This window comes from Typopeltis vanoorti, chromosome 3, assembly GCF_054136105.1.
Source record: "Typopeltis vanoorti isolate ZY-2024b chromosome 3, IOZ_Tvanoo_1.0, whole genome shotgun sequence".
Classification (NCBI taxonomy): domain Eukaryota; kingdom Metazoa; phylum Arthropoda; class Arachnida; order Uropygi; family Thelyphonidae; genus Typopeltis; species Typopeltis vanoorti.
Window position 1 is genome coordinate 116,234,482 of NC_143551.1, and position 24,621 is coordinate 116,259,102.

The 24,621-nt window shown below is 36.2% G+C and overlaps 1 protein-coding gene across 1 annotated transcript in view; it reads right to left on the bottom strand.

Annotated features, from left to right (window-relative positions):
- Positions 1 to 11,555: 11,555 nt before the first annotated feature.
- The window catches only part of LOC150108493 (thioredoxin reductase 1, cytoplasmic-like), a 158,395-nt gene continuing 145,329 nt past the window's right edge, over positions 11,556 to 24,621 (bottom strand). The window contains exon 16 of the mRNA XM_090415906.1: positions 11,556 to 12,503. Within this exon, the coding sequence (XP_090272032.1) occupies positions 12,441 to 12,503 (63 nt within the window). The 3' untranslated portion in view covers positions 11,556 to 12,440. The remainder of the gene's footprint in view (positions 12,504 to 24,621) is intronic.

Genomic DNA, 24,621 nt, shown 5'->3' on the forward strand with positions numbered 1-24,621 from the left:
TCCGAGAAGATCTGAAGGGGCACGAACGGAAGACGACGTACATTCATAATTATATGTACCATTCTGTACAATTCGTTGTTCGTTTAAACTCTTATCTCATATTTTTTGACATCTTTTAGGCGCCTTTTCTTCTGCGGCGCCTGTGTATATTGCACACTTCACACACGCCACCAGCCCGGCCTGAATATATATATACAGTACATATATATGTTAAAGATGGCAGAATATTTTAAACCTGGTTTTTCTCCATTTCCCACGTAAGCAAACAGACAAATAAGTCAAGCTTGAGCCTGCACGTATTGGAAGTCTAGCTGACCCTCAAAGTAGTGCAAGTCAAGGCAACTCATGGTAAAAGTAGAATAAGCTCTGATCACTATTCTTAATATTTACCCTTAATGCACAGCCCATCTCCTTGAGGAGATATATGATGCTATGTATTAAAGGCAAGGGCCACTACCCAGACCGATTTCGACCTTTATTGAGGTCTCATCAGTGGGAGCCAGGCTTAGAAATACCAAGATTTTAGTAATACAGAGCTTATAAGTATTTTACCAGAACAAGTTACCATAAGGTGTTTTAATCTTATTAAATAAAAATCTCTGGATGAGAAATAAATGTAGAAAGTATTTTACCTTGGGTATAATAAATGTTAAAGGTACCAAGCTATTTTAAACCTGGTTTTACTCCATTTCCCAAGCTGTTCTTGGGGACGAAAAACCTGAGTTTCCTGGTGAAAATACTCCTTATCTCCGAATTAATGCCTTAGCTTGCTTAGTGCTTGAAAAGATTTTTGGAGATGCTGGGGATTAATATAAGTGAAACCATCTTCTACAAATCAGTATAAGTTCTGGCTTATACATATGCAGGGCCGTGCCAACCCAGGGGATGCACCGCACCCAGGCGACAACATTGATAGGGAACAAATATCAAATATTTATTTTATGTAGCTAATATCTAATTTGGATTATACAATGCAGTATAATCATTAATAGTCATAATATTCATTTCTTGTATATCCTACATCGTAAAATTTAACTAATATAATATTAAGTGGCGGCCGATAAAAGTTTGCACCAGGACGGCAAATACCCTTGGCGCGTTTCTGTACATATGGTATTGATATTATAGGAATAACACAAAGCAATGAAAGAAACTTTTATCTGTTTAGAAAATACATTTGCAGATTAAACAAGCAAAAACAAAATATATGCCAGTAACAAGAAAAATTATGATCTTCCTCAAATCGAAATTGATTCCAATCAGTGGGGTCTAAGTGAAAATTTTAAGTCGGGGTGCTGCATATACAAAATAAAAAAAATATTTTTTTCCCTAATCAGTAACCGATTTATTAATAAATAAAGTTACATGTTAAAAAATTGCTTTATTAAAAAAATTCACCCTCACCATGAACAAACACCAATAATAGTTTCGTATTTCACAGAAACAGTGGCGCACCCAGAGGGGAGCCAGGGTTCCCTTCCCCCTCCAAAGTAAACGGAAAAAACACTAGAAAATTTTCCAAAAATCTTTTCCTAATTAAAATTCTTTTTTTTTTTTTTTTTTAAATTTATGTTGTGTTTAGTCTTCTATTTCTATACTACTTATGAATTAGCGATCATTACAGATGCTCCGTCACAGGTCATATGTGTAGTGTGCATTCTCAAATCGTCTATTCAACTTGGGCCCCCTCCAAGATTAAATCCTGAGTGCGCTACTGCACAGACATAACGCGCGCAAGCATACGATACACTGCCCAAACGAGCAGTGTTGAATCACATGTAACGAGCAAAGACAAGCATAAACGAATATCAGCGAGTTAGCAATTGGGACGATAATTCTCACACTGAGTTAGATCGCAGTGCATTTGTTTCGTGTAGCGATAATTGAAAAAATATAATTATTTTCATATTTTCAACAATAACACTCATCATAATTCAGCCTTGTATCTATAATAAATAAATAATTATATGTTTATTTTAACAAAATAAAATAAGATTTACAAATTAGTTCAAAAAATAGTTCACCCTCACCATGAACACGCACCAATAATAAAAGTTTCGTGTATCTCAGAAATAACGCGCGCAAGCATATGATACAATGCCCAAAAGAGCAGTGTCGGAATCACTTGTAATGTGCAATGAGAAGCACAAACGAATATCGGCGAGGGTAGCTGCAATTGGCCTAACGTGATAATTCTGACACTGCGTTAGATCGAGTGTATTTGTTTCGAAATCTAAAGCGTTAATCAAACAACTCCAATTATTAACTATTCAATCAATATCAAAACATAAGCTGTAACCTTTGACATGTTTTAAGCATTGTTATTTATAAACACAAACAAAATTTAATTTTTTCTTGGGAGTACTGCAGTGTCTATGTATGAGCCACGACTGATTCCGATAAATTTCAAATCTTATCTTGCTTTATATACCTGAGATCAGAAGTTAACTATTGGATTCAGAAATGCACGTGTAATGCAAATAGAGGTCGCTATGGCCTTTAGACACACTTAATCAGATTTGACCTCAAGAAAAACAAAAACTATGTACAAGTGCCTATAAGACCAGAATTAACTTATTCCTCTGAAAACTGGGTATTATTAATTGCAGATGACTGTTAGATGTATTGGAAGGAGGGATTTGCAGAAATGAGTACAAGAGAATGAGATGTGAAGAAAAAGATATAATTATTATGAATTGTATAGATTGTTTAGAGAGCCAGACATTACTAAATACCTTAAACACAATAGATTAAGTTGGGCATACTGAAAAGAAGTCAATGTAGACCATAGTGTGAGGAACAAACAGCCATGAAGTCCATCTTAACAAGATGTATCACCTCCTTTTGCTGTGATGACTACAGCAATCCTATGGGGTATAATTTCCGCATTCAACGTGTTGGCCCACAAATGGTGGTTTTTACATATTATCCTTCGTAGCACACTAGTCACATTCGCTCTGTGGATCGCACTTGCAGTTGAATCCTTGTGCTTCCATCTCAGTATGGTAGCACTGATTACTGACCTTGGATGGCCAATATGTCAACAATTTATCAAATAGATAGGCCTGAAACATGGCATCCTGTCACAATTCTTTCAAACTTCCCATTTCCTTTCTCACAGCAAGAATATAATTTCTTGGCATCTCTAATTTATAGCATAACCAAGCAAAAAAAAAAATTTTCAGGAACTGTATACATTTTGTAAGCAGCAAATTTTGTACTATTTGTTGTGCTTATGTATATTTATTTCAATAAGAGATGTCTTGCATATGCTAGTGCACCCTCTGTCCAAAAAGAAACTGAACTTTTCAAAAATAGAAGAAACTAGTAAACCACATGTTGTATCTTTTTGTTGTCGAAAGCGGCAACCTTCATTAGTGTGTTGTGTCAACTGTTTATGACATTTGTTTCATTAAAAGCGCCGAGTTATAGTGCCAAGAGTGACGGTGTTTTGACGAATGGTCAGAAAATGAGTTTCAAAAGGGAGCTGCGATTGACTTTTATGTTAAACTTGGTAAAAGTTTTACCGAAACGCATCAAATGCTTCAAAAAGCGTACGGTGATGAATGCTTATCCCGTATTTCAGTTTACAGATGGTTTAACCACCATAGCCATTAAAGATCAAATAAGCATCCTCAAAAGCTTCGTATCCATCATAAATTTCAATGTAATATCAATGGTATTACAATTTTGATATGCACTTCGCATCCATGGAAATCTGTTAACGCTTAACCATGCTACCGGCCAGGACGTATATATACGTCCAGGCCGGTAGCATGGTTAAGCGTTTTCAGAGTGGTTGTGAGACGCTTGACGACGACAAAAAGCTGGGCCGTCCAAAAACTGGACTAAGCCAAGTTAACATCCAAAAAGTGCACGATTTAATCAAAGAAAAAACGAAATCGTCCGTGAGATTGATTGAAGATGAATTGGGGATTCCAAAATCAACTGTGCACATTTTCACCGAGAGTTTGGGCCTTCGTAAATTGAATTCGCGATGTTCCCCACAAGTTGACCAACGACCAAAAAAATGTATCGCATTGAACACTGTAAGGACCTCATTAAAACCGGTCGTAAAGACCCAAACTTCCTTGAAACGATCGATACTGGTGTTTTTAGTATGAGCCCGAAACAAAGCGCCAGAGTGGAGACCACCAGAAAGAGGGGCATCCGAAAAAAAAAGTCATTTACAGAAGTCAAAAGTAAAAACAATGCTGATTTGTTTCTACGATTCTAAGGGCATTATCCACAAAGAATTCGTTCCATCTGGCCAAACGGTCAATGGTGAGTTTTATCTCGAAATTTTGAAGCGATTGATAGCGAGAATTCGTCGGGTAAGGCAGTATTATCTTGAGACCGACCGTTCGTCAAAACATAGTCACTCTTGGCACTATAACTCGGCTTCTAATGAAACAAATGTCATAAACAGTTGACACAACACTAATGAAGGTTCGCTTTCGACAACTAAAAGATACAACAGGTAGCGCCACTAGTTTCTTCTATTTTCTAAAAGTAGAAAAGAGGGTGTATTATTAGAAATAGTTCACTTCTTATAAATACATAGGATTCATTTTTATTCAGGAATAAATGAATTTTACTCGCGATATCTTTCTTTTCCCATGACTGGAACATGTTCCTATAAGCATGAAAAACAAGTAGTTTTATCGTATCACAAAATACTGTAGAGAGGCATTTATAGTTTATGTAGTATATTTAGCATTTAGCAGCAAAGTGGAATTAAGAGATAACTGGATCAAATGCATCCATCCCATACACAGACTATGCTACATACAAAAAAAAAAAGTTTTTTTTTTTTTTGTAGCACCAAACATGGTATCTAATCAAATACGTATGTTCTAACATCCACTTTCAAAATTTTCATTGCAGAAAATGTGTTAATAGCTTTTTATAATGCAGTCATTGATGCAGAAAGCAAATAAAGATGTATATGCATATATATATATATATGTATGTATATATATATATATATACAGTATATATATATATATGCAACTTGAAATTGCATTTGAGATTTTCAATATCATTAAGAGTTCACAAATGCTAATTTTATTAGCATTTGTGGACTCTCTTAATCTAGAAGACATGTAGATGGTAAATGGAGTTCCCATAGGCAGTGTCTGCTATTCTACATCCCAGCAAGACCATAATCCCCTGCTACCTGTAAAACAAGGACATACTCTAACAAAAATATAAAGAAATTAAACTAAAGCCACGTAATTTATTAATGGCAGTGTGATGTTTGTTAACTAGAAACTTCAGGTTTGGAGGAAAACATGAAAACTCTATTCTTAAATCTCGTTCGACTTCCAATCGGTTTCTATATTTATATTTTAGAAAAATAAATATAGAATTACGGTTGTTTAACGAACCCAATGGCCAAGGTACACGTAATCAGTAAATACAAAAAAAAAAAAAAAAAAAACACTCTCTCTCGATGCTTAACGTGACGGTAGAGTAAAACAAACGTCAGACTGCCAAACGATTCGGCTGGTGGCACGGTTGCTGCCGTGCCAATACTTGAGCTACTTTACAGCGAACAAGAGACTGTGAAATGGCGACGCAGATGCAGTGCATTTTTCGTCTCTATTAATTAAATTATTTATTCATTAGTCACGATTAAATGCTATTTACTTGTATTTTAGTTTCGTGAAAAAAAAAAAAAAAACACGTAGGTTTTCGAGAGATTTTTTAGGCGACCCAGCATTTAGTTCTCATGACCCACAATTTGGGAAACGCTGACCCAGAGGCCTAGCATTTCTTCTGACTAGGGAAAATATGGGACTGATATATATATATATATATATATATATATATATACACACACACACCCTGAGGGTATATGTCAGGAATTTCATGATTTTTTTTTTTTTTTTTTTTGTGCGGGAGTCGATGTTTTATTGAAAAAAACCAAAATGAACTTATGCACTTGTATAGTGTTACGCATTATGGCGACTACCTAGAACAGTTTTGACCTTTGTATATAGAAGTTATGAAGTCAACGCCTGCTACATGAAAGCTGTCCAATTTTCTCTCTAAATAAATTAATAAGCGACAGGTATGATAAATCATACCTGTCACTTATTTTATTTAGTAATTTCTACAATGTCTTCAATCCAATATTATTCTTAATCCATTTCACAACTTAATACTCTGATTAATTACTTTTAGCCTAGTCATGTAAGTGAACTGATGTTACTGTCAGCGAGTTGCAGAGGTATATTTGTTTGAGTGTACTGTCTGGACTAGGGATGCACAGATCGCAGCCCTCCGTTCATTTGCTGACGGCCCACCTCGCCGTGTATTATTTTAACTTTAACAAGTTACACGATAGGTAATTTTTAAATATGGTACATGAGCAAAGCAAAGTATCTGTGACGTCACGATTGCCTGTCTACTTACGATAATGGGTTAGTAATAATGTTAACAAATTTTATAATTCGTCTATTTCTCATATGAGTATTTTGTTTTCGTAGGTGCGGTTGCTACAATTAATTATCACCCCTAGGAAAAATAAATTCTACAATGGATAAAGCAGGGCTAAGTAGGAAACACTACAGGATGTAAAACGGCAGTTTCAGGATAGCTGGACCGAAAAATATGATTTTGTGCAGAGGTTTAATAATATCGTGTGTTTGATTTGCAAAAGCGCTGTGGCCATACCAAAAGAATACAATATAAAGAGACACTATGAAAGTCTTCATTCTACATTTTCAAATCTACCCGAAGAACTACGTAAACAAAAGATTTCATTTTTGAAACGAGAATTGACAGGTCAGCAAGTAATGTTTACAAAACCTATTCAAGATTCGGAAATCGCAACAGAAATAAGTTTTGAAATATCTCGCCTTATAGCAATAAGGTGCCGACCATCTACAGACGGAGATTTCGTTAAAGATTGCCTTAAAATAGCCTGCTAAAAAGTTTGTCCTGAATCAGCCAAAAATGTTGAGAAAATTCAGTTAAACAGGATGACTGTGCAAAGAAGAATTACTGCAATGTCGGAAAATGTAAAGGACCAATTAGCATCTTATTCAAAGAAATTTGCCTATTCTTCATTAGCTATTGATGAATCAACTGACATTACTTCCACAGCCCAGTTGTTAATATTTGCACGTGGAATAACGCAAGGGTTTGAGGTAAGTGAGGTGCTGATTGGAATGAGTTCATTGTCAGATCAAACGAAAGGTAATGACATGTTCACTGGGCTTTTGGAACAGTGTTCCAAAATTGATTGAGATCTGACAAAATTATCAGGTGTCACGACTGAAGGAGCTAATTCTGGATTATTAACATTATTGAAACAGCACGACGATGAATTGATACAATTCCACTGTATAATCCACCAGGAGAGCTTGTGTCCTAAGAAACTTGGATTTGAACATACCATGAAAGTTGTGGTTTCAACGATTAATTTTATAAAATCCCGTGGCCTTAATCACCGACAATTTAAAAAGTTTCTTGAAGACATTGAAAGTGAATATGGTGGCTTACTTAAATATAAAGAGCTAATAAGCTTCATTTCGGCGATATAAACAATATTTTAAATTAAGGGGGATATAAAATCCACATTGTTTCAAAACCGAATAAGAAACTCAAAGATTGGAATCAGAGAGTTTCAGGCCGAATATAGTAAACTATAAAGTATCGGCGATCAGTGACTTAATTTTTTACACAGAAGTGAGGTGGCTAAGTCGCGGACAAACATTGGAGCGGTTCCTAAATTTAATTGATGAAATTGAAATCTTCATGACTGAAAAGTCGCTGATATAAAAAATCCGGGTTGGTTATGTGACTTAGCCTTTCTGGTTGACATTAGCAATCATTTAAATACGCGACTTCAGGGCAAAGATCAATTGGTTACTCAACTTTACGGCCACATTTTGTCTTATCAGTGCAAGTTAAACCAATTTCAAATCCAACTGAATCAGGGAATTACACCCATTTTCCTAATTATAAGAAAGTTTCTGAAACGTTCAATGTCAACTTCAAAACTGTGTATGTTGAAAAGATTAATAACTTGATATCAGCCTTCAAGGATCGGTTTTCTGATTTTAAAAAAGTGAAACCGTTGCTAGATTTATTTAGCAATCCTTTTGCCATTTTGTCCGAAAATGCACCCGAATCAGCACAGCTTGAACTCATCGACATTCAAAATGATGAGAGCCTCCAAAATAAATTTAACAAAGGCAATTTATTAAACTTCTATCGTTGCGTCGATAATGCATTAAAATGTGCAAGCCTCTTTGGCTCAACATATATTTGTGAACAAACTTTTTCAGTCATGAATATTAACAAATCGAAAAATAGGAAACGCTTGATTGATGAAACTTAGAATCAATTTTGCGGTTGGCTACTACAAAACTCGAACCAAATATCAAAACAACTGTCAAATTAATGTAATGTCACGCATCAAATTAAATTCACTTACTTTTTATTACCTTTTTTGTAACAATTATGATAGGTATAAATAAAATAAACAATATATGGTAGATAACTTTAAAGTTTTTTTTTTGGCAGCCTTCCCATAAGTAACAGTGGAACTATGCGGCCCTTGGCCTTAACAAGTTTGTGCTGTCAAGACAGAATAGTCATTATACCTCATGCAAACTGTGACAGATTTTTGTAGCTATGTGGATTTAAGCAAATTAACTTAGTGGCAATTTTACAATGTTGCCAATTTTATGAAAAATTGGCAACATTAATATGAGAAATTTTTAGGGACATCAAATTAAGTTTGTAGCTTATTACTTTTGCTATTGTGTGCACAGGCTACTGCATATTGAGTCTGAGACTGGAAACTTGTGCACAAGTGGTGATATACCGCTTTACTACACGTAAATGGAAAATATGACTTCTACATTGATTATGCCTCAGTATCTTTCTTTTCAGAGCTACCCAAACTAGTTTTGAATGAAGTCAACAACTCCTATATACTAGTAGCCCAATCATGATATTTCACGTGCAAACTTTGTTTGCTTAAGTTTGGTAAAGGATTAAAATAAGAATATAATCTATCTAATATAACATATTTTGTAATGAAACAGAAAAACTGATCCAGAGTATTTATTTTGATATGGTGATAACATTTTGCTACTTGTATATAGTAAATGTGAAATGTCAATACTCCAGACCAGTGTATGTGAAACTGGTCTGGAGTAGTGACAATTCCCATTATGCACATCGATAAGAAAGTGTGTTTTGCATTATAAACTAAGGCAATTCATACTAGTTGGCCCTATATATAAGCAGACTATGCTCTGTTTCACTTTAAGATTGCCACCTGCTCACTGCAAGGAAACTGCATATTCCTCTGCACTTTCTCACCCACTGTCTACTCCCATTAACAGATGTTTTGATGAAAATGGCAAGTTTTTTTTTCTCTCTCATTGCTCTTAACAGTTGTGTCATTCTACAATTGTGGCTGAAATAACCCACTTTTCATTCAGAAAAATTATAACTCCTCACAGCTTGTTCTATGACGGCTGATGCACATTGCTGTTTTATATACCTGAAGCTGAGATCCTCGTTCTTGATATTTGTGACAATCGGGATCACTGTTGACTTCAAAAAATCACGTTGTTCAGTGGGGTGAGCTGCTAATTCCTGAAGAAATATGCATAAATCTTTCAGAGAATGACACATACCGAATGAAGTCATCAAATCTTGGTGCAGAGTGCTTCACACTGGATTGGCTGAGTTAAAGTCCCTGGCATGCTGGTTTTTTGGGTGTTATCTTTAGCACATGTGACCTCCATCGGGTTTCATACTGAAGATGGTTCTCTACAAAACACAGGTCAGCTCGATCACCATCGCCACACTCACTTCCTTGGTCTTGCAAGGGTGTGAAGCTCGCAGCTTTGCATAAATGTTCATCAAAATTTCGAATAAAAAAATCTGGTGTCATAAGCAAAATAGTCTGACATGTTTGTTCTGATTTTGAAATAGTGGCATGACCACAGAGCAATGCGATTGGTCAAAACAATCAGCCAGGTTAGTTATTTTTGTGTTTTTTTTTAAATTAGTACTAATTTTTTAAACACTCTTTTTGAAAATGATTAAATACCAATAATTTTATGTCTAAATGATATTTTAATTGCATCCTAAGAAGGTACTATTTTCTGTTGGCAGAATTGGTTATTTTCCATTAGGAAGCGATTTCCTGCAATCTTAAAGTGGAACAGGTTGCAGATATAGTTGTGAAGATACTTTACTTATTGTTGGGTAATTATAACACTTTTACTACGATATTTATTATGATACTGTCAGCATGGCACCAACATGAAGAACAATGGCAGCAAAGACCAAATTGTCTGGCAATTTGAATTTGACAGATATTATTCAGTGTAGTGTATGCAAAATGTATGTGTTGAGAAAATTAAAGAATATGTGAAAGGAAATTGAAACTGGAGAGAGAGAGAGTATGAATTAAGTGTTTTAAAAGTGAGTGTCTGATAGGTGACGAGAATGCAACACATACCAACAATAAGATGGAAAATTATGTTAATAATGTCGAACATAAAGGAGAACAAAATGGATATCAATATAGAAACAGTGTGCTTAAATGTTATCCTTCATAAGACAAAGCATGAAATTGAAAAACTGCAGAAGTGGCAAATGTGAAGCAGAGCTGAAAAAAGAAAGAAGCCAGTGATCTGAAAGAATAATAAACAGACCAAACAAACAAGAAAAATGGCTATACTAGTAACCTTGCAATTAGCAAGGTTATTAGCATTGACATCTAGCTAGCAACTAGTTTCCAACTATCTCACTATGCAACCATGTCTGACATTTTAATCAGCAGGTTCTTATGCATAATGACAGCAGAGACTGATGAAATCCAAACAAATCACTTCATAACCATTAAAGTGATATGTTTTCCTCATGACCATTAAAATGAAGGTTTATGATGATTATATTCAAACAACGAAAGCATGATAAACCTGCTTTTTAATGAAAAAAAGTTACCAGGATGTGGTAACACTAAGTAGGTCATAGGATGAAATGTTCACTTGGCAAATGCTATGTTGTTTGACTATGAAACAACATCTGAATGCTACTGCTTACCTAGTAACTAGATGCGTCCCTTGATCCAATAGTTTATATGGCAATAACAACAATCTCTAGTAGGATAACATGCTATGTCGCAAGACAAATTATTAAGGAATAGTTTCAGGAGTACAAAATTTACTTTATCATACTTCACTGACTGGTGCTGTCTAAAAGAACTTAATCAACCTGATATTTGCACAACATGAGTGCAAGTTGATTTGCAGCAATTCAACTTGCAATGTGTACTGAGGCTGAATGAGCAGCATTACTATGGAACACTTCTGTGTTCCATCTGACACTTAAAGAAGTCTGCAGGTTGTTCATTAGTTAAATGTATGTATATGCATAATGAATATTTTCATTAAGTCATTTTACCTATATATATGTATCAATTTTCTTTGAAAACAACTTGCAAGGATGACATGTTTTAATATTCCAAATGAGTTTTCTATAAGATTTATAAAACTGCATATAAAAATAAACAATTATGCAAAAAATTTAAAAATTTTATTTACATTTAGTTTTTGTGTGTTAAGTTTACATGGACAATAATTGAAACAGTCTACAGTACTGTAAATAATTATGCATCTATCTATAAAAGATAATACTTTTAGAGGTATTCTAGAACACAACTGAGTATGCATTATTACATCAGGCTACACTCTTCCATAAAAGGATTTAAAGTTAAAAGCCATCATGAGAAGGAAAATTCTTCCTTAATGCAAGTGTGTTACTAGACATTATAAATTTCTCCCACCATTTGGTTTTCAATATCTACCTGTATTGTCATGATCACAATTTCTCCCTGGTGAAGCTTATAAATATTACAAACAATGTATAACAAAAGGTAAATTTATATTATAGTTTCAATATATATATATGCATACATTGAAAGAAAACCATATAATACAGAAAAGTTCTAAAATAAATCTCACATGCGTATGCAAATGTTTATACTGGTATTGTCTTATTTTCAATTTGTCATACTGCTGTTAGCAGCACGACTATAAATATGCTAAACTGACAATATCTTAAAAACATTGCAAAATTCCTGATCTGAAATGAGCTATAATACATTAAACTGACCATAAAGAGTTCAAGCTCAATCTTGTTAACTAAGGAACTTAAGTTACAAATATCTTCCTGCTGCATTATACTGTGAGATTCACCTTACCATTACTTATGTAAGGCCACATGTGGTATGGGACATTATGTGATATTCACACTAGAGCATGTGAATATTACGATGTCCAATTTTTGGTGTAGTGCCAAAAACTGGATGTCACTATTTACATGTCTTTATGTACATGATCTGTTAAGTACTTGTTTTATACAGGGAGATATTGATATTAAATGATGGGTTCTTAACCTCAGCATCCTTTCTGTAATGTTGATCCTCCTGATTTCTTTGTCACAGCTAAAGTGGTAAATATCTGCAAAAAATAATGAAAAAGTTAATAAATATAACATGTTTAAAGTATGAACATATTTAAATTAAGCAATGAGAATTATTATATCAAAACAAAGAACTATATTTGGAATTGTCAATTACAATAGATTTAAAATAATCTCCTTCCAACTCCACACAATGTTTACATCTGTCATACAGCTGTCCGAAAGCATGCTGAAGTCCTGAACAGGAACCTCCTTCAGTGTTTGGGTCACACTGCATTGGATGTCCTCAATGTTGCTGAAGTGCTCCCCCTTCAAGGCACACTTCATCTTTGGGAAGACAAAAAAAGTCTGTGGGAGCCAAATCAGGCAAATAGGAAGATGTTCTATGAGACAGATTGACTTCGAAGCCAGAAATTGCTTCACAGGCAGAGCACATTGTGCAGGCGTATAGACGTTGCATTATTCCTAAATAATACTGATCGTTCACTGTAATGCCACAATGGTGTATCACTATTCTTTATGGGATATGAGAGAAATTTAATCTGAAGCCACTTGTGTCCTTACTCAAGTAGCTTATTGTGATGTTATTTAAAGTGCTCAACTTGGATAAAGGATGAAACAAAAATATAATTTCTGTTAAGTAGAATTTAGATTTTGATATGAAAATCAGCAGGACAACGACAAAATATAAAAACAAACATGCAAAATATCAGCTGTTTAATCCCCCCCCAAGAGAAGATGGCAAATATAGATATGAAAATAGACAAAACCAGCAAAGCTCATATGATGAGGAGTCAGTTGAATAAATTTATACAGAATAAGATAGAAATTAGTCAAAACACTGTAACATTAGTACACAAGACACAGTTCAAACAAATTTTAACTTAAAAATCTGAGTTAGTTAGAAATCAAACCAACCATTTTCTGCACAATGTGCTCTGCCTGTGAAGCAATTTCTGGCTTCGGAGTCAATCTGTCTGATAGAACATTGCCTGATTTGGCTCCCACAGACTCTTTTCTCCTCCCAAAGATGAAAAAAATTGAGAGAGAAGAGGATGGCTTCAGTAGCAGAATAATTAAAAAAAAATGAAGATATTAAAAAGGACGGAATGAACTTTCTACGCCTAGTAAAAGTGACTTGCGACATGCTGACAAGCACATTAAAACTAATAATAATGTTCTCTTTGTGCAGATTTATCATTTGCACAAAGAGAACAAAGACGCCAGCTTCGAAGACAACTCGAAGAAAAACGTCAAAATGGTGCCAACAGTTGGATCATTGACTACAGACAAGTTAAACTAGTGGAAAAATCAAGTGTTGCTACTGCGGTAATGTGCAAGATCCTTGCGGTCAAATATATGACTCACAAAACCCTATTTATCCACTTCACCAACATCCGTGGCCCAAACTCCAACCTTAATAGTGTCCACTACCACCTGCAGTCTACCAAACCCCACCTACTCTTTCTGGCAGAAACTCAAATCTCACCCCCTCCCCATCACTATTTATCCCAACCTTCCAAACTACTCACTCTTTAACAACTTTTGTCCCACAGGTTGTGTCTGCGCATACATCCACCTTGCCAGAGAGCACCCAACTTTGACCTTCTTTGAAAATATCCCTTCCCCACTCAGTTAAATTCATTTGCTGTCTCTATTGCTCCCCCAACGCAACCAACCACTCTGAGCTCTTTAATTTCCTCTCCTTTAAAACTGATTTTTCCAATCCCACTTTCCCAACAACAAAATTATCCTCCTAGGAGATTTTAATGTTCATAACACTAGCTGGCTTTCCTCCTCCTCCAGTTGTACAGATCTTGCAGGCAGAGATGCTGAAACATTTGCCACCACTAACGACCTTACACAACTTGTTCAATGCCAACCAGAACACCAGATAACCCAAACCACTCCCCAAACACCCTAGATCTTTTCCTCACCAATGACTTCTCCAAATACACAGTAAAAGTAGTGAGCCCCCCCTGGGTAATTCTGACCACAATCTAGTGCTCATCTCCTCCCCCATGCAACAACACTTACACAGACACTCCCCATACAAAGTTTGGCATTATAACAGAACCAAGCGGGACAGCCTCCGCAACTTCTATGCCACATTCCTATGGTTGGACTATTGCTTCCGGCCTTCCAACCTAAACATATGCACTGAACTTAGTACCAAAGTAATCCTCACCGGCATGGAAACATACGTTCCACACAGTACTCTGAATTGCCATTCCCTAACCAAAGCCTGGTTCTCCAAAAGATGTGCTAAGGCTGTACAGATGAAACACCAGATACCATAACTGGCTGAAATCAAGAACCTCATCCTCCTTTAGAGCTTATACTGAAGCCTGAAATAGATGCAAAAAAAATATGCTTTTAAAACAGAGTTCGAAAGAGCAAAAAGCAAGAAACTAGCGGCCTGTCCAAATGGCAGCCAAGCCTTTTGGTCTGTTGTCAAAGCAATTGGCCATAATTTCTTCCCCATGCTATTCCCACCCTTATCATACCCAGATGGCTCTATTCCATCATCACCCACAGAAAAAGCCAATGGTAAATGTCCCCCAACCATTCCAGACAGCCAACATACAATGCCTCCTATATCCTTTTGCCAGGATGAGATCAGAAAAATACTGTTCAAATTAGACACAAAAAAGTCTCCTGGCCCTGATGGCATTCCCCCCAATTGTCCTGAAAGTTTGCGCACCAGAACTGACTCCTATTCTATGCTGCCTATATATATACTCTCTTAATCAACTGGAATCTATTCCACAAAATGGAAATTGGCCTATATTCAGCCCATTCCCAAGAAGGGTGACAAGTCACTGCCGTCCAACTACTGCCCTATCAGGTTACCTCAGTCCTGTCTAGAGTAATTGAAAACATCAATTCCCAACTCCTACACTACCTTGAAGACACCCACCTAATAAACGACTGCCAGGATTCCGTTGTTGCCGATCAACAGGAGATCTGCTCACATATGTGACCCATTTCTGGACAAATGCCATGGAGAAGTTTAGTGAATCTTAAGTGGTTGCACTTGATATCTCCAAAGTCTTTGACCGGGTCTGGCACAAAGGCTTACTAAGCAAACTATCATCATTTGGTCAGACCCAGAACTTCTGTAGTTGGATTGCCAGCTTTCTGTCTGGATGCACACTGTGTGTCATGGTGGATGGCTCCCTATCCTCTCACCATCCAATTAATGCTGAGTTCCGCAAGGTTCTGTCCTCTCACCAACCTTCTTCCTGCTATATATCAACGACCTACTTCAGTTGACCTCCAACCCAATACATAGTTTTGCAGACGACAGCACATTACACTCCTCACTTGCATTTGATAAACCTTACCCTACACAACTCACCTCACCTACAGAACAAACCATCACCACCCTCAATTCTGATCTCCAAGCCACCCTACAATGGGATTCGGATAACCCCATCAATTTCAATGCTAATAAAACCCAGTTCTGTCCTATTTCTCATAAAAAAAAAGAACCATTTTTTCCCAGTATCCTTTTTGACGATACCAAGAAATTTCCAGACAGTTTGAGATCTCTTCTTGGAATTATCCTCATATCAAACCTCTCTTGGTATAAACACATCACAACCATTGCATCCTCAGCTTAAAAAACAAACAAACTAGGATTTCTCGTTTGCTCAAGACGTTACTTTACCCCTGAACAGCTATTAACATTATACAACTCACAAATCTGCCCAACTATTAAATACTGCTCCCACATATGGGGTGGGGCCCCCTAAAAGCTCTCTCAAAATGCCTGACTCAATACAGAGGAAAGCAATTAGACTTATTAGTGACCCATCTCTTATCAACTCTCTCCCCTCACTTTCACACAGATGTTTGGTTTCTGCAGTATATATATTCTACAAATATTTCCATGGGAAATGCTCATCTGAAATAACATCGATAATTCCTCCACTCAGTACTAAATTCGTTGGAACACGTGCAGCTGCTGCTCAACATCCCTTCACAGTACACCTAGAACCAGAACAAGTTTTTTTTCCCTCCTCCATCCCTTCAATTTCTACACTGTGGAACAGTCTCCCCTCCCTACTGTGTTTCCCAAGGAATACAATTTACAGTCATTTAAATCAAATGTAAACAAGTTCCTTTACATTTGATTTAAATGTAAAGGATCTTGTTTACATTTGATTTCCCAATCCACTACCCATACATGGTATTATAGGTTGAACAACCAACCTTTTGTGTATTGGCACAACATTAAAAAATAAATAAAAATAACTTCAGATCATAAAGTATTGAACAATGCATGAGCAGAAATAATCTAATCTGTATGGTTGCTTGAGATTTAATTAAAATTGTGAATGCCAGATGTCCATCTAACACAACTGCTCCAGCCAGAAGCTAACAGCTTATTTTGAACTGAAACAGACCAGGAGAAATTAAATTATCTAGTTAATACAAAGCATTGCAATAGCTGCTGAGGCAAAAACACAATCTGTTTTCACACATTCAGCCCATTGCTATGAAGATTGTGGGTAATCAGGAGGAGTGACTATGCATCTCTTGATAGTGGAAGATGATTTGGATACCTGGTACTGTTGCTAGAAGAGCTAGCCAAATTAACTATATAATCTGAACTCACAAATAAATCTCAAAGGAGTATGAAATATTATTATACAGGTATTTATATGGAGTTAAAGACTCATCATGGGAGACCAACACTAATCGTTATTCATACAATACCTATTATACTTCTTAAGCTCATTCACTATCGGGGCACTCAACTTCCTCTGGCAACTCATTCTACCCGTTCACCACTCTTAAAGCAAAAAATCTAATTCGTACAAGCTTGCTAACCAAACTAATACAACTTCCAGGGGTGACTCCCTTGTTCTCTCTCTACTCATCATGTCTTAAAAATTTTCTTCTGTGTCAATCTTACAGAATCCTTTTAGCAACTTATAAGTTTCTATCATGTCCCTCTCTCTCTCTCTCTCTCTTTTGCCCATCAACTGAACTCTGCAACCCACACACCTTCAATCTATCCTTATGGAGGTTGGAAGTTTTTCCACTTGGTTGTACTATAAATTAAAGATGCCAAGAAATTATATTCTTGGTTTAATCCTTTATCCAAGTGTAAGCAAACAAAGTTTACACCTGAAGTAGTTTCAGGACTGGGTAACTCTTATTTAGAGGCTAATGACTTCACATCATTGTTGGAAAAACTTTCAACATCTGTCTCTAATCCAGAGTATTTTAGTAAAATGGTGTGACATCTTTTGGATACTCGTATATGGAAATATAACTTCTGCATTACTTCAACCATGGTATCACTTCTAGATCTAGCTCCCAATGATGAGACCTCAATAATGGTCAAAACTGGTCTAGGTAGTGACCCCATAATGCATATCATCATACATGTCCGTAAGGTAACATCAATACCAGTGGCAGCCCGTACATAAGCACTGCGACACTGCAGCACCCCCAAGGAAAAAAATGAAAAAATTAAATTTTGTTTGTGTTTATAAATAATAACAATGCTTACAACATTATATAAATGCAGTACAACATGTTAAAGGTTACAGCTTATGTTCTGAAATTGATTGAATAGTTAATAATTGGAATTGTTTGATTAATGCTTTAGATTATGAAACAAAATGCACTGCGATCTAATGCCAATATTCATTGGCTCTTGTCATTGCACGTTACATCATTCCCAACTGTAACTGCTCAAATGGCAGTGTATTTTTAGTAAGCTTACGCGCCTTATTTCTGTGAGACATGAAACATTTATTATCGGTGCGTGTGCCTGGTGAACTATTTTTTGTAATTCTTATTTTATTTTGTTAAAATAACAGTTAATTATTTATTTATTTATTATAGATACAAGGCTGAATTATGACGAGTGTAATTGTTGAAAATATGAAACGAATAATATTTTTTCAATTATTGTTACACGAAAAAAATGCACTGGGATCTAACGCCAACATTCGTTTGCTGTCGGTGCACGTTACGTCATTAGATACACTGCAGCTTGGGCAATGTATCTTATGCCTACGCTCGTTATTTCTGTGAGATATGAAACGTTTATTATTGGCACGTGTTCGTGGTGAACTATTTTTTTGTAAATCTTATTTTATTTTGTTAAAATAACATTTAATTATTTATTTATTACAGATACAAGGCTGAATTATGACTAGTGTCACTGTTGAAAATATGAAAAGAATTTTTTTTTTGATTATCATTAAACATTTATTATTGGTATTTGTTCGTGGTGAGGATGAAATATTTTTAATAAAGCAATTTTTAATATGTAAATTTATTTATTAATAAATTCGTTATTAATTAGGAAAATTTTTTTTTTTTTTGTTTGTATATGCAGCACCCCCACTTAAAATTTTCACCGGCCACCACTGATCAATACCATCAATACAATACACAACATGAAATTCTTTCATCCTGAAGTGCATTTGCAACACTAAATTGACAACCATTATCTTTTGCCCACATTGCCAATTTATTTAAATCATCCTGCAGCATATCTACATCACCTTTATCAACTACTGCCACCCTTGAGTTTTGAATTAGCAAAGGGAATATACCATTAATATACAAATTAAAGAGAAGTACCCCAGAAGAGAGCCTTGAGGAACTCCACTAATTACCCTCATTCTCCGAGAGTCCATTCCACCATATACCTCTACGCTCTGGTATCTATCAACCACCAGCTTCGTATCTATTCACTCCAACTTATGTAATAGTTTTCCATTTTGATACTTTTCAACATGCAAAGTACTAGTTTGTCTACCTCATCACAACAGTTCCTGTCACACTGGAAAGTCCATCTTCACCTGGATGATACCCTTGCGAAGTGATCACTTTGCAAATCAACTATTTCTTTTGCTTCTTTCCTACTGTCGGCAATGATTTTTATCCTTCCATAATCATTCTTCCTCTTACTCACTACATGGCAAAAAACTATTTTGTTTTGGATTTGCTTTAGCCTACTTAATTTTCTCTCAAAATCTGATTTAGCATTCCTTATCATACTAGTTACTTTTCTTGCCTGTGCTTCATATCATTCATGAGCATGCTGATCACCTATTTCTTTATATTCCCTCCACAATATTTATTCTTTCTTTTTTGCAGATCTTGCTTCACACGCTTGATCACTTCTCATGCACTACTGACATTCTTTCCTTGTCGTTTCTTAAGCAATGGCATTATCCTAAGCTTCCTCCTAAGTTCGTCAGAATCACCAGCTTTAACACTTTCTTACTGAGAATTCCAAATTTTTAGTAACCTCTTGAACAAGACAACATAGTCATTTTCTCCAGTTGAAGGTTGTACATAAATCTGCTATTTGCTAGATTCAACACACTCAAACCCCTGGTTCCCTATTATATGCTGTTTCAGGTAATTAACTTTTAGTAATATAAATTCCATTTCCACCTTGCCATGTGAACTTTTCTCCTTCCAATCTATATCCCCATTATTTAAATTAAGGGGATATTAAATCCCACATTGTTTCAAAATCGAATAAGAAACTCAAAGATCAGAATCATAGAGTTTCATGCCGAATGCCGAATATAGTAACTATAAAAGTATCGGCAACTACTAGCGTAAGCTGAAGCACGTGGTCTAAGTACACAGTACAAACTAGGGCAACTCATAGCAAAGGTAGGGAAAGTTCTGATCGCTATTCTTAGTATTTCGCATAATGTAAAACCCATCTTTTAGGAGATGTATGATGTTATACATTATGGTGGGAGGTCACTACCAGACCGGTTTCGATCTTTATTGAGATCTCATCAGTGAGTAACTAGACCAAAATAATACTAAGGGTATAGCAAAAAGAACTTATACGAGTTGTCAAAAAGGTGCACCCATAAATTATTTAAAATAAAGAGCCAATGGGCTCTATATATATTATATATAATACTACATATACTATATAATATATATTATAAAATAAAGAGCCAATACGCTATATCATAATAACTGTTCAATCCACACTGATTGTGCTAAATGGAACCCACATCTTCCTCCGGACAATGGTCTATACCAGTAGCTAACAATATATTATGTCTTATTGGCTCTATCTCACACCAGACAGCCTCAATGAACAATCCCCATCATATCTAAAATCCTCCTTAACTTTTATTTTTGTTGAAGTTCTTCAGCTGTCATTAGTAATATCCCCCCCCCCTCCGATTGTTGTATTCCTTCTATACCCTGAAAATACAATACTCTTTACATTGCAAAGGTGGTGAAGTAACCCAGAGGATTGCTGCAATACCGAGAAGGACGCTGATCTGCAGAGATAAAAGAGTTATCATTCCGTTGTATAAGACCCTGATCAGACCACACTTAGACTATTGTTTTCAAATTTGGTTCTTCCCAGGATTTGAAGGGGATAAATTAACTGTGGAAAGGGTACAGAAGCAGATAACAAAGCAGGACTGTACAATATCAGTTATGAGGATCGGCTGAGGGAATGTGGACTGCAGTTTGTAGATAGAAGAATGAGAGATGATATGATTGAAACTTTTAAACTGTTGAGAGGCAGTTATAGAGTGGACATTGGGGAGTTTTTGGTGGAACAGTGGGAAGGAGCGATGACAAGGGGCCATCCCTGGAAGTTACGAAAGGAAGCTGTGAGCAAGAGGGCGAGGAGTGGTTTCTTCGCATGGAGGGTGGTTGAACCGTGGAATGAATTGCCTGAGAGAGTGGTGACAGCAAGAACGGTCAATGAGTGGTATGATAGACTGTGTTTCCTAAGGACCTCCCCAAGATGAGTCTCTTGACTCCATGCAGGCCTAAATAATAATAATCCTATCTCTGTAACTATATAATTTTTTTTTGTCAACCAGGTCTCACTCCAATAATTAGAAACAGGACATCTAAAATCGATCTGACAGGACAGGTCCCACATTGGAAGATTCCAGACAAGGACTTCTGGAAAATTCAGGGGGTGGAGGGAGAGAGAGAGAGAGAGAGTCACACACAGCATGCATCATCCTAGACAATACAAATTCTCTAGCAATGACAATTTTAGTCACAGGGAGGTGGTGTGCCTGGCTGTTTCCACTATTTCCCTATGCACACAATTATAGAGAAGCCCTTGAACTGACTCAAAACAGTGTGCCCATTTTTTTATTACTGGCAAAATCAGTAATCAGTAAATTTGATTAATATCTGGCAGATATTAACTGTCAAAAAATATTACTAATAAAAATAGTGGCATTAGTATGGCTGGTTGTTACTAGGCCATGCACAATTGGGTATGAACTGAAAGCCTTTTTTGTTCATGCACCATGGGATAAGGACTGAACATCTAAATCAGAATCATATCTTGCCATTGCAATAATACTGTTTGCATGTTGAAAGGCAGTGCTAGCAGGATTTGCTTTCATACTGTTATGGCATGATTGTTCTGGCAATGAGGCCATAGAAAGGAGGTACTGAGACATTCGTTGAGACTAAGCAGCAACTGCATACTATACTGCATAGAAGTGCAACTATCATACTGCAATCTATTGAAAATTATTCTCAAAGACTGTCTTAATGCTTCTGTTCTAGTGGCTTCATTGTCAAAGTAACTGTACTATAACACTGAGTAGCTTTCATACTATAACAATATGAAAGCAATTCAGGCTAACGCTGCATTTCAATGCACAAGCAATGAATGGTATCATACAGTGACAAGATTTGATTCTGACTTAGAGATATAAGGACAATCAGCCATACTTATGCCACTGTTGCTTATCAGAAATATGATTTTGAGTTAGTACCTGAACCTCATGTGCCAGGTCAGGGCCAGCCACAGATTATGCTTACAGAACTGCATCAATTTTTGATAATTTGACCAAGCACAATATCTGATCCCCCCGCCTTTAATTTACATGCTACCTCATAATTATCTGAATTCTACAGTGAATATACTGCATTAAACACTACATACTCCCTCTTCGATCTAATCCAATTGGAGATACTATCTCAAATTATCTGTAGGATCTAAATTTATGGTCCATTATTTTGATTCACTTCAGAGGGTGCCCTATGACTGTAGGGAAACTCCCTCCCTGCAACTAACACAATGTCATCACTATAGTCAGTATTACCTATAACAACATGAAGGCACATAGTGCAATTTCATGTTCCTTTAATTATTCACTTGGGATTTCTCCCAGATTTCAGATTATGTGTAGTTAATTTGGCTAGCTTATTCTAGCAATAGTACCAGGTATCCAAATCATCATCCATTGCCAAGACATGCGGGCCTAGTCACTCCTGCCAATTATCACACCTGGATGATATTCTTTCACTTAAGCATTCAGAGCACTGAGCATAAATCATATTGTGTCAGCATCACTTAACAACCACTTTAATGCTTTGTTTTAATCAGCCTGATTTTTCTGGTTCATGCCAGTTCTGAGTTGATAATTATCATCTGTCAAAAATGTATGCATTAGTGATGCAGTAATCAAAGAAGACAGGATTTTTTTCACCCTTCAAATGCCACCCATAAAAGGCTGTTGGTCTATGCATTAATATCATGCACTTTGCACTAAGTATCAGATAATACCAAACTGTGACATAGAAACAAAACATGGAACTTTGTGAAGCCACTTCTAGCCAACTAAAACAGCAATTGGATTAATGATAAATTTTTTTTTGTTCACACGACAGAAAAATATTAGTCAAAGCACTTTATAATCTGCTTTCATAACATTGTCACCGTAGAATAAATTTGAGATACAGAAAAATAAATGAATGTTGCTTATATGTCAACTTAAACACATATTTATATTCTAAATACTTTTTTTTTACAAAGATAAATTTTTGACTCCCATTCCATGGAATTGAACTAGAAGCTTTGTATCAAGGAATACTCGTAATGAAATATTGTAATGAAATATAAACACCTCTCGAGAAAAGCTGGTAATATAAACAGGCTTCTGTATTCTTTTACTTTTGATCTTCAGCAGTCTTTCTGAAGACCACTTTCAATTGTTCCAATTGTGAATGCCGATGACAATGTTGAGAGCCTTTCACATGATGTGCAACTCTTGCAAACAAGTACAGAAATGTAGCTATTAGAACAAGTCATTAATTATAAAAGTAACAAGTAATAAAACCTACAGTACATAAAATCATTTCCTTTCAAAGTATTTCTGTGTGTGTGTGTGTGTGTGTGTGTGTGTGCTGAACAAATATCCACCCAACCACACAGCAGTGATGTGCTAGTGGTTTTGCACTCTCATATATGGGGTTTATTCCCCCCTCCACCACCACCACACACACACAGCTACATCCAATACAAAACATTTCCTGATATTAGAATATTTTAAACATGTTCACTTTGGTATTCAACAGAGCCTACTAAGAAAAAGTGGTGTGCAGCAGTGAAGATAAAAGTACCACCACATTATATCCTATCCTATCCCAATGGCTTTAACAGGCCTTTAAGGCCCACAACCTTCCAAGCATGCTTGGATTTCGTAACCGAAATACGAGGATAGAATGGTCACTCCTATGCCTCAAGGTATTCTTGGCTGTATCGCTGTGTGTTCAAGGGGCCGGTTTGCCTGCTTGCGGGATGAAAAACACCAGATAAACTGGCGGAAAAAACCCTACTGCCCGCGCCCAAGACCGGCTAACTTGGCTATGGCTGAGGAAGATCCTTCAGCTCCTCACGTCTCTGACGGGAATCGAACCTAGGACACTCCTTCCCCAGGCATATGGTTGCGAAGCGCAAAGCCACTAGGCTAACTGCGCGGACACCACCACATTATAGCCACTCTAAACTCAATTGTAACTTTATTATTAAAGGCCTGAGTAGCTCAGGAAGTGGTGCTTGAATCCTCTGTGCTATGCCCGAAGATAGACTTAATTTCAATTCTATTCGCCAACTGGAGGAACTTATTCTAAGCCTTTCTCTGTCCTGTTCCTGAGTTAGTCAATCTCTGGCATGGGTAAGTAGGTTTTTCCTCCTGGAAACTTGGGTTTTTTGTCCTATAAATTCAACAAAATTGACTGCAAAACCCACATTATTTTTAGAGAAAAATATTTTGTTAGGGTTAGGTACCAAGAGATGGCAGCACTTGTTTGCCTGTCTCTTCATCATTTCATTGGACATCAACAAATGCTGTATGGGCACTCTGATACTCA